General features: G+C 34.6%; 1 protein-coding gene across 1 annotated transcript; it reads right to left on the reverse strand.

Annotated features, from left to right (window-relative positions):
- Positions 1 to 921: 921 nt before the first annotated feature.
- On the reverse strand, positions 922 to 11,319 carry LOC106664316 (protein takeout-like). The gene is made up of 7 exons (XM_014389935.1): positions 11,214 to 11,319; positions 5,268 to 5,344; positions 5,109 to 5,201; positions 3,124 to 3,262; positions 2,926 to 3,059; positions 1,705 to 1,854; positions 922 to 1,644 (listed from the first exon to the last, which is right to left on the reverse strand). Exons 2-7 carry the CDS (start codon positions 5,335 to 5,337, stop codon positions 1,493 to 1,495), a joined length of 738 nt encoding a protein of 245 aa, XP_014245421.1. The 5' UTR covers positions 5,338 to 5,344; positions 11,214 to 11,319; the 3' UTR covers positions 922 to 1,492.
- Positions 11,320 to 11,629: the final 310 nt, after the last annotated feature.

An 11,629-nucleotide genomic window follows, 5' to 3' on the forward strand; every position in this document is an offset into this window, starting at 1 on the left:
CCGCCCCAGGCTTCACGAGGTTCACCTTTTCAAGATTCACACGCTACAACCAGACACGACTGCCCCATCAGCATTTGCTATACCACCTTTATCGAAACGAGCAGCTTGCAGTCCTCTTTTTGCTCAGCCTCTCAAAAGACCCTAACAGTGGCGCCACAAGTAGGCAAGAGTCCGGGGGAACGGGATAGGTTATTGGTTGCACTTCACCGTTCCCCATCCACCTGCTTCACGCATTCGGGGGACTCCGTAGGCCTGGTCTGAGCGTCCTCGACGCTATACGCTTTAGTGGTCCGATCCTTCGTTTCCCGCGAGGCGTAGTGGGTGGCCACCTGGATTCAATATTGCAAAAATTAAAAAAAAATATTTCCTCGGATTACCAGTCTATGGCACAAAAGTAGCTTATATTTTCGATTTCTTAACCACGCAGCCCAATGCTAACCTAAAGATATGAAATAAAATGTTTGAGTTCTATCGTACAAAAATAATAATAATAACAAAAACATGAAAAATTGCGCAGAACTTAGCTGATTACGAAAACCAATTTGAGAAAAACCAGGTATAATAAAAATTAATCAATGGTTTGCAAAAGTTGATCAATCTTATTGAAAGGTCTGAACATTTAAGTCGCTTTCAACTTTCGTTGATCAACAATCATGAGAACGAGACTTAGTAAAGTAATTTTCTTATTGTACCGAAGAGTTTGTAACAAATAATACATATTCATTGTAAAAATAATGTTTGGTGTATGAAGGCCAGTTTTAATAAAATAGTAGGCGAAAAATAACTCAAAATCCAAACATACCAAAATTGGGCCAAAAATCCCTCCAATTGTTAAACTTCGACGATGGTGTTGACCTGCGATTCTTTAATGATGGTTCTATGATGGTCTGGTATAAAGACGCACTGCAACTGAACAACATGGAAAATTTTCCACAGCTTGAAGCCAATGTTTTATTTTGTCAATAATTTTCAGAAAAATACAGACATAAATTGTTAAACTGTTTTTGGGGCTTTTGTATAGTGATAAACTATAGTTTGTTTTATTGATGGCTATTAGACAAAAGCTGGATTAAAATCGTTAAATGTAAAGACAGAAAAGAAAAAAATACATAAACTTGATTTTGTCTACTGATATTTTATGCAATTTTCAGATATCCAAAAATTGGATGATTGATTTTTCTTTATAATTTAAGTATTGAATCTTGTATTTCTAATAATTTAAGTGTAATTGTAAATTTAATAATTCCTAAAGCTTAATGAAGAATTATGATTCTTTATAGGGTTTTAAGAAATTTTTTGTTATAATTCGCTGATGTTTCAATTTAATTACATATTGATGAAATTCCAATATTTTAAATTTTTAATTGTCATATAAACAAATATCAATACCAAATTTTCATTGTAAAAATGTAGAAAATCTAATTGTATTTTGTGTATTCCGTACTTATCGATGGGAGGAAAATAAATTTTGTCATTTCGATTTTTTTAAAGCTCAGTTGGGTAGAATTTCGTCGTAAGGCAGACCGTCGCAGATCTTGTTCGCCGACCTGAGAATGAACAGGGACAAGCTTTCCGAAATAATAGGTTTCAGCTCCTTCAAGAAGTACTGGAAGTTGAGGTTTATCGCAGCGTTGATCGTGTCACCTAGTTCATCACCATAATTAATAAAAATTTGCGAATTTGGCTATTTTTGTTTTAAATTACCAAGAAGTTTTTCTCCGCCGAACAGATTGCTGAGGACTATTTTCCCATTGGCAACATTAACGTCGACGTCCATGGCTTTGAAGTGTAGCTGGTTTACGCCGTCTTTAGTTATTTGCTCTCCGTGCATGGTCACAAATGCCTCGACATTGTCTAAAAAATTGATTTTGTAAAAAATAAAGAATTTTCTTGAAAATTACTACTCTAAGCTGAAACTTTTATTCTATTGAGCAACAATCAGCATGAGACGCCATAAGTTCTATTGACCGTATAGATCATAATAATAAATTGAATGAAGAAGCTTTCCAATGTTAAGACTATTAAATCATTTATTGATTATAATCACTTTAACTCTCTCAGAGGTAGATCCCGTGAGCAGCTCTCTGCCTCTTCAGAGTCGTTCGAAGATTTACTGGGAAGGGATCGAAGAAGTTACAGGAGAGAATTTTTGTCGTTATGGATGGAACACATTAATTCAATGTAGCTAGTTTTACATAAATATTGACCTGTAAATTAATATTTTATTATGGAAGGAGAGTTTAGAACGACTGTCTACTAGTCTTTCAAGTAAGCTGTATGCTGGTAGTTCCGTCCCTTTGAGTCGTATAAGGTATATAACTTATATACCCATTGTCGTGGATGAAGTTTTTACTGGAAGGTCAGTAAGGTTAAAATGACCTCTTTCAATTAATTAATCTTTTTTGTAAGGTTTTGGTTGAATGAAAACTTAGTGTCTCGAGCAGGATGCGAACCCACGACCTTCGGCTCAATACGCCGCTGCTCTAACCAGTTGAGCTATCATGACTTTATAAAAAAGTTAGTGTCACGGGATGGAGCAGCGGCGTATGAGCCGAACGTCGTGGGTTCGAATCCCGCTCAAAACACAACTTTTTCCCTTCGACCAAAACATTACATACAAAAATTAATTAACTGAAAGAAGTAATTTGGTCAATAGACCACTAAATATAATGGGGTTATAATTACTATAACTCTCCCTGATCAGAATAGATAGGTAATGTGATATAATAAATTATGTTTTGGTACTTCATTTTCTTTAGTTATCTGTATGGGAAAAGACCTGGGCACCTGTTACAGAGAGTGAGAGAGGAAATGTCTGAGTGTGATTTTTTCAAGAAAAGAAAACACACAAACATATTTTTCCCGATATTACTAACTAAATAATATATAATATTTCAGAATTTTAAATTTCAAATGTCCACTTACATACATCACAGATCATATCGCCGTCGCCTTTTATGGGGATCATAAGGATTTTTCCGTCGACGACGTAATTGCCGAGGATTTTCAGATGGTCGAAAGCTATGGTGAATTTGTATATGTAGGAAGGGATGTCGATCCTGAAACGTAAAATGTAATGTTTTTTTTTATGCTGTTTGTTTAAAATGTGTTATAGTAACTTACGCCATGCTCAGGATTGTAAAGTTTCCTCCGCCGTGTGCCTTCAAGTCCTTGGTCGTCACGGTCAACCCGCTTCCTTTGGTCGATATCGGTTCTTCGATGATCAGCGGCTCAATCGGAGGCACACCGAGTTCAGGTATTCCTTGTAAAGAAAAATTTAAAATAATATTAGTGTTTCCCTTAAAAAAACAAAAATGTTTGGCTATATGTTGAGGTGATATGAGGAGTCGGCCTATTGATAACCGCGACCGATATTGGTCTATTAAGCAATATCTAGAATCTAAATCTGAAAGATTTATTCCCAAATAACTTGCCGCCAGATTTTATGAGCTTATAAAAAAAGTTTCTTCAGCGAAGGAATCATGCTTCATATTAATTCATGCTTAATTTTACGATTCGAAAAAATATATCTAATTAGTTAATCATGTAGGTCTATATTTATTAGATGATAGTATTACCTAAAGGGATTCCCTCCTAATCTCAGCATTTCAGTACCGCGGATTCCCAAAGGTCTCGTCCAAGTTCTTGGGGAAGAGTATATATCTCGGTGAGTGTTACGGAAAACTGAAGGAAATAGAAGATGGAAAGGCTTAGACCAAAGTCTAGCAACAAACCTATGAATTGCTTCCTCCCTGAAAAGTTCCGGAGGAAGGACACCGGCATCATTGCTTGTTCTAAACGCCCCTGTTGCAATCCTGATACCTTGGTAATAAATTCTATCTAGAGGTTTTAAAGTTGATATACGCGCTAAAGAGTAACCTGCTGCTCCGTATCGAAACTTTGCTCCTAAGTACACGCTGAATATTCTTAAAAGAATGTCTCTATTCGCTCCCCAATTGTAATTAGCGAGGAATCTCATCAGTCCTAGTATTTTCCTTCCTGAATTAGACAATTGGGCTATTTGAGGTTTCCATCGAAGGGCTTTATCGAAAGAAACGCCAAAATATTTGACAACGTCGACTTCCTTTATTTCAACGCCAGAAAGGAAAAGCCGAGGAGTTTCATGATGTTTTCTTAGTCTACAAAAGTGTACAAATACCGTTTTGGGCAAAAGAATTTGAAACCCACATCGTCTGCTTTTCGTGACAATGTGTCAATGGCGTTTTGTAAAGTCCTTCCTACGTTTTGGAGATTTTTCCCAGACAAGTAAAAGCAAAGATCATCGACATATAAAGGCCTGACTATACGATCATCTATATTATCAGCAAGACCGTTTACCGCAATGGCAAATAAAGTGACACTCAGAACCGAACCCTGAGGAATCCCGTTTTCTTGAATGAACGTACTAGATAAGGCGGTACCTAATCTCACCCGGAATCTCCTCATTTCGAGGAAGCTTTTTAAAAATTTAGCTGTGTTCCCTCTTAAACCCCAATCATAGAGTTTCTTAAGAATACCAAATCTCCAGGTCGTATCGTATGCTTTTTCCAGGTCGAAGAAGACAGCTAAAGCATGCTCTCTCTCCAAGAAAGTGTTCTGAATAGCACTTTCAAGGAGCGCTACATGATCTTCAGAGCAAAAGTGCTTTCTAAACCCAGCCTGGTATGGACTGTACAGACCTTTTTTCTCAATAAACCAATTTAACCTTTTGTTAATTATGGCTTCCAATGTCTTGCTGAGACATGATGTTAGAGAAATAGGTCTGTAATTTTCTGGGAGGCTAGGATCTTTACCCGGCTTGGCAATGGGTATCACGACCGACTCCCTCCAGTTTTCAGGATAATATCCCGCACCCCNATATTATTATTATAATAATTATATTAATATTATATTAATATTACCTGAATATTAACATAAATATAGTATTACCTAATTCATTAAATTTTAAAAGCCTTAGCTTACTCAAGTTCCGTCTTTAAACATGTAGAGTTCAATATCTGATCCAAAATTTTAATAATTGGTATAAGGTATTTGCTAAAGTCGTTGGGGTAATGGATGGATAAAAAAATTCTAAAATATTATTTTCTCGATTAGTTAGTTATAGTTACCTTGGATTAAATTGGGCCGCAGATCCTCGACAGACTGCTTTATACAGCCTGCCAAGTCGGGTTGGTTGCGGTGGCATATGTGCAGATATTCGGCTGAAAAATTAATTTAAAAAAAAATTCAAGTTTTTAAACATCAATACAGTAAGATATCGTTATTACGTAAATCTATCGATGAAACGGACAGGAAGCATAATACGGAAAGGTAGAAAAAACGTGGCCAATGGTGCATGTTAAACCTGAAAAAAGAGAAAAACACTCACAACGGGTGCCTATGAATCATAAATTGTAATGACACATTTTAGTGATGAGAAAAAAATAAGAATTTTTTTAGCTTATGTTTTTCTACTATTGTTGTATTTTATTTAATCTGTTTTATTAATTTTACTTCTGAGACCATTAATATTTTAAGTAATTAAATAAACAAGATTCCTTCCACTCCATTATATATCGTGTTCCGACTGACGAAACTTCTTTCAATTAAGTAATCCTTATGTAAGGTATTGGTTGAAATATAAAAGTAAGTGCGACGAGCGGGATTCGAACCCACTACCTTCAATACGCCGCTGCTTTACCACTTGAGCTATCGTGACGACAACCCTGTCTCGATAGCTCAAGTGGTAGAGCAGCGGCGTATTGAGCGGAACGTCGTGGGTTCGAATCCCGCTCGTCTCACTAACTTTTTCATTTGAACTAATACCTTAGATAAAGATGCCTTCCACTGTCGTGAGACCTGACGGCAAACGGGAAGAAGTCAAGTCGACATTTGAGGAACACCAATTTTTTTGCATAGAGTGTGTCCGATACTGAATTTTTTTATTCAAGTTGATAATTCTCAGTTGAAGAATTTATTTAAAACTTACCATCCATAATCCACGCCACGTTTAAATACTTCATTACGAGACCAATTGATGAATGTTTGAATAGCTCCATGTCACACGTAAATCTTTGTTTACTTAATATCCTTGTTTATTCGCCACACACATATTTATTAGAGCAATTACCAAATTGTCGAAATTTACCAAAACGGTAGCAATTTCACCAGTCAATTTAATTTTATAAGCTGAAACGAACGTGTGTTAAATGTTTCAACACTTAATAGCTCTTCTTGAAAAAAACATTTGTCAAGCGTCACGTTCTAAGACCAGTGAAGACCAAATTGCTTTCTACAGAAAAGAAATAAACTTTGACGATTGGTTTTATTCGAAGCCAAAAATAGGGTAGAAGACTGAAGTTTAGACTATAAACTTTGTGTAATAAATAAACCTAGCAGGTCAGAAAACATAAAATTGTCTTACATTAAACTTTGTGAATCATCAATTTTTCAGTTCGTTTCAAACATTTTACAAATAGATATCGTCTCTACTTCACAGTATTCAGTTCAGTTAAGTTAAAACTTTTACAAAGTCCATTTTATTTAGTGGTCTAATGACAAAATTACTTCTTTCAATTAATTAATCTTTTTATGTAAGGTTTGGCTGAAATGAAAAAGTGGGTGCCACGACTTTCGACTAGTGGGTTCGAATCCCGCTCGAAGCACCATTTTGTTCATTTTAACCAAAACCTTACATAAAAATTTTTTGGAAAGATTAAAGCCTAAAAAATGAAACGTAGTGAGTAAAACAATTCCGTGAGTTGTGATAATTTTCGAGTAAGTATAGATTGTTTTTACGCGAAAGATTTGCCAGTGTTATTCTCCTTTTTAAGCATATCAACGGCGCAAAGTTTACATCTTCGTGATTTGTCTTAGGGCGAAGCTAGCCATTTAATAACCGTTTTGTGGAATTATGAGGTTGTTTTGAGCTCGGAGCTTGTTCCAGATGGCGAGGCTATTGATTCTCAACTTAATGCACAACATCTCGACAAAATACGTAAAGTCCTAAGGCAAAATAGTCCTAGTTGAAGGAAGTTATGATTTTTGATACAAGCGAAATTTGGGGGTATTTAATGAGCCAGGCGTTACACCTCTGACACTCTGACCTTTCACCTTACTATAGCTTTTAATGGTGACACTTTTTTTCATTATGGACACGTACGTTTGTTCAGTGATGTGAAAAAAATTGCTTATATGCAGTTAAGTTTGCTTCTCTTCTATTACCCCGTTGATTACAAAGTTTCTTGGGAAGTGTGAATGAAATTAGTAGTTTTTAATTAATTAAGGTTTTAAGTTGAGATAAAAAAGTCAGTGTAACGAGTGGGATTCGAACCCACGACCTTCGGCTAGATACGCCGCTACTCTCCCACTGAACTATCGTGACTTCGATCGCCTCGGGCACTAACTTCCCATCTCAACCCCACCTTTTGAATTTTCCCTCCTTTTTACCATTTTTCAAATGTCGTGTAATATATTTAATTCTCGGCGACAAGTGAAATGGCCACGGAGAGCTTAGTGAAGTATACTTTCTTTTCATTCACTAAAGTCCTTAATTAATTAAATGATATTAATTGGTCAAGCGGACCACGAAAAATAGTGAATGTAATTAGTAGCGTGTATAAGGGGGTTTATTCATTTCTGGCCCAGAGGAATATCGAGTTAACTTATGACTAGAAAGTCCCAGAGGAATATTGATTATTCTGGGGCATTGTAAAATTCTTGGGTGTGATTTAATTTATAAGAGTGAATTCCCCGTTATCTCGAAGAATGAAGTTACTATTGAATAAGTTACTTACTATGGGGTAGTATGAATACTAACGAGGCTACAATGTATTTAAATTAATATATTTTTATTAGTTGTTATATTATATGTATAAGGTATTTGTACTTACGATGCCCTGAGGAAAAGAGAGGGTATCAATAAAATATGTTTAACTAATTAGTCTTTAAGTAAGGTATTGGTTGATATAAAAAGGTCAGTGTCACGAGCCGGATTCGAACCCACGGCTTTCGGCTACATACGCCGATGCTGAGCAGTTTAATTAATTGAAAACAATTTATTTAGTCAATCGAACCACGAAACCTAATCGATTTAATATGTTTAACTTTAAAAAATAAAACAACTTCTACTATAAATTTCATGTAAGAACAACGTTAAAGAAAAATCCTTAGTAAGCTGTTACATTCCACAAACTAAATCAGTACTACCGTTTAGTATAAAATCATTGCAAACTATATTAAGTTAATATGAAAAAGCTCAAGTTTAATCTAAAACACATTTAGTATTTCACCTTAAGTATTCAAATTGAATTTAAAGTATCCAATTTCATTTGAAACTAATTTTTAATTCTACTTTCATTAGTTCATTCTTTTTGTAATGAAAAATTTATATCAAAACTTGTTTCGTTAAATAATCAAAGTAAATGCACGTTTGTAAATAAAAAACATGTGGAATCAATCTTTTTTGCTATATAAAACACTCATAAACCTACTTTTGCATTAAATAATTAATATAATTTTTTCATGTGTGCGTAAAAGTGTCAAGATGAGTTGCATCTATATTATAGCTGACATACCAAATAAAACACGTTTTAATTAACTAATTCATGTTAATCATCCAAAAGTGAGTCTGAATTCAGTTTTGACAAAATGGTAATTTATTTATTACTTCGTTAACAAATAAATGTAATTCTACATCGTTACTAGTAGGATTATGTCTAAACATAAAATAAGTCAATAGATGAACTTAAATTTTCGTTAAAAACCCAGTCTAAATTTGATATGAGTTTTAAATATTGGATAAACCTGTTTTTGTTAGAAAATACTACATTGATGGACAAAACGTCATGTTGAAATGACATTTTATCACGTCAAAACGTCCTAAACTATTTTTACTTATTATTTGAAGCTCGTGAGGTACGGTCTGGTGTGACGTAGGTTTTAGAAAACATTTTCTTTATCGTGCCAACTTTTCGATCTTTATAGAGATCATCTTCAGGGTTTGTGCTTTTTGACTTCTGCCCCTACCCTATGTTCTATTTTTCTAAATATCTCTTTTTTTATATTTTTATTTAGAAGATAGTAAAATTTTCTTTTACTTCTATTTAGTCAGACATTTTTGAAACAATATCATTTAATATTATCCTTTTTCGTATTATGTGTGGGGTTTCTCTGCGTCATACTGTATTTCATTTTGTCCTAAGAGCCAGTTTGAGCAGTTGTTGCCATCGTATGGATGTATGTGTTAAGCTCTTTTTTTGTATCCCAGGCCCAGAGGTTTCTTTTTATAATATACAAAATTCAGGCAATCAGAAATGTAAACTCTTTAAAAAATTTCGAAATTAATTTTCAGACAGCTCGGGAATCAAGGGTGCATGTGTATTCACTATTCAGTGTGTGGTGATTAGTGACCGTTAGTCTATGATTATTCAGAAATCGTGAGATGCGGTCTGGTGTGATGTAGGTTTCAGAGAAACTTTTTCTTTATCGTGCCAACGTTTCGATCTTTATTGAGATCATCTTCAGGGCACAAAGTGTTTGTTTTCTGCGTAATTGTGTCGTTCTTGATCATGAGGGCACTCTCAACACGACAAACAAGAATAACACAATAACGCAGAAAACAAACACTTTGAGCCCTGAAGATGATCTCAATAAAGATCGAAACGTTGGCACGGTAAAGAAAATGTTTTTTTCTAAAACCTACGTCACACCGGAACGCATCTCACGATCTCCGAATAAACATTAACTAAAGGTCACTAAACACCACATCGTAAAATTTTATTTTCAACCTAAAAAATAAATTTGGTCTTCACTAATCATACGTATGGTGTGTCAGTCGCCTTTTGTCATCTTCAGTTTTTAATATGTGTGCTTTCTGTCCAAATGTAATTTCAAGCAGAAAAATACATGTTGGAATTTTACTCACATTTAAAATATGATTATGTATTCAGTATGGAGACCCTCGTCGTTAATTGATTTAAAAAATGTAAATCTAATTCATCAGAGACAACTTGCAACGTAAAATGCATTTTAGACTGAAATACAATTTTTTGTTAGAGGAATCGTCGATTGGCCGTAGTTGTCATATTTGGTTAATGCCTGTAGAAATTTATTATAAATTTGAAACAATATGTTGTGCTTTAATTGACTATAATACGTGTTTAAATTACGCTGGTTATTTATGATTATTTCAATATCAGTTTTATCTTATTAGAAATTTTTAAACTCAAATAAATGTGTTTTATTATTTTTGCTTTGAAAGATGTACTTTATTGCACTTTCAAACAGGGGGATTCTACGCCTCAAATGCAACAAAAACGCGGTAGCCGAGTGGTTAGCGCGAGAGACTCTCGGCTCATAGACGCCGCGGTCGTGGGTTCGATTCCCACCGTCGCCTCTGGCCCTTTTTTCACGATACCCCCCCCCAAATATGAACACACGTACAAGAATTCGTCACCATGGTCATCAAACATAGTGAACAACCAAATTGAGTTGACTTTTTCTTTATTAAATTAAAGTTGGGAAATAAATTTTGCCCAGGGAAAAGTTTAATTATTAAATTAACCCATTCGTCACTTTTCACACTGCCACTACTTTTTTCCCATTTAGCATAAAATGTCTGCATTTTCTCTCGATCTAATTATCGAAAATGGTATACATATAGGCAGCTTATGAAAGCAAGAAGTTGTTATGAAATTTAGCAAGATCTAACGTGAATTGTTCCAATGAAAGTGTAAATTTAGTTCGTTTCACATTTTAAATTTAACAGTTGTTTTAAAGATTTAGTGCTTCTTTTTACAAAAACTAAACTTGAAAGTTCTTATAGGATGCTTTATTAAAGGAAATTTAACCCTTTTTTTAATCCATTTTGTGGATTTTCCCAAAAACTGAATAGTTCAGAGCTGCGAGTAAGTTTATGATGAAAACCGTCGATAGTTAAAAAAACCATAAAATATTGAATATCTGCAAAATTTTGAGAATCCGATCATGGTTCTGATGAACTTTATTTGTTGCATTTGAGGTGTAGAAGTACTTGACGAACTTTGTTGCTCGAGTGTCGAATCACCCTGTATTTGTACTTTATGTTATTAGCCGAAGAGTTAACGTAGAGATTTAATATTGAAAGAGTTAACAATTCAACAATAATTACACATTTATAATATTGGTTTTAAAGTAAAGTAAAAAAGAATTTTTATAATGAAATAACCGCTTTTATACAGACTTGTCATACTTACGCTTGGTTATTTGAAAAATTGAAATAACGTCTCCGTTCCAAAGCACAGAACACTGTTGAGAAGGATCGACTCTATGCTTTAACATATGTCCTCATTTGAAGTGTCTCGGGCCAAATGTACCGACTCCTTTATATAATGTTCAAAGGCCATGCAAGGCCATCAGTAATGACAGTCATTGTTTTGAAAATCGGCTGGATAAATGAACGCGCAGGCCGCGTTTTTCTTCCGAAGACATCCCGCTGCTTATTAAACTACCTGCCTTTCCTTAACGACGTTAAATTGCCGTCGTTCCTGTATTAATGAATTATGGCTCGTTTGCGGTCGTTTCATTAGGTTCTAGATGGTTAGGGATGGTCTTAAAACTGCCATAAAACATAATTTGGACATATTATTGTTGATTTATAAGGCGACGCCTC

Source organism: Cimex lectularius, unplaced genomic scaffold, assembly GCF_000648675.2.
Source record: "Cimex lectularius strain Harlan isolate CLEC.00 unplaced genomic scaffold, Clec_2.1 scaffold251, whole genome shotgun sequence".
Taxonomy (NCBI): domain Eukaryota; kingdom Metazoa; phylum Arthropoda; class Insecta; order Hemiptera; family Cimicidae; genus Cimex; species Cimex lectularius.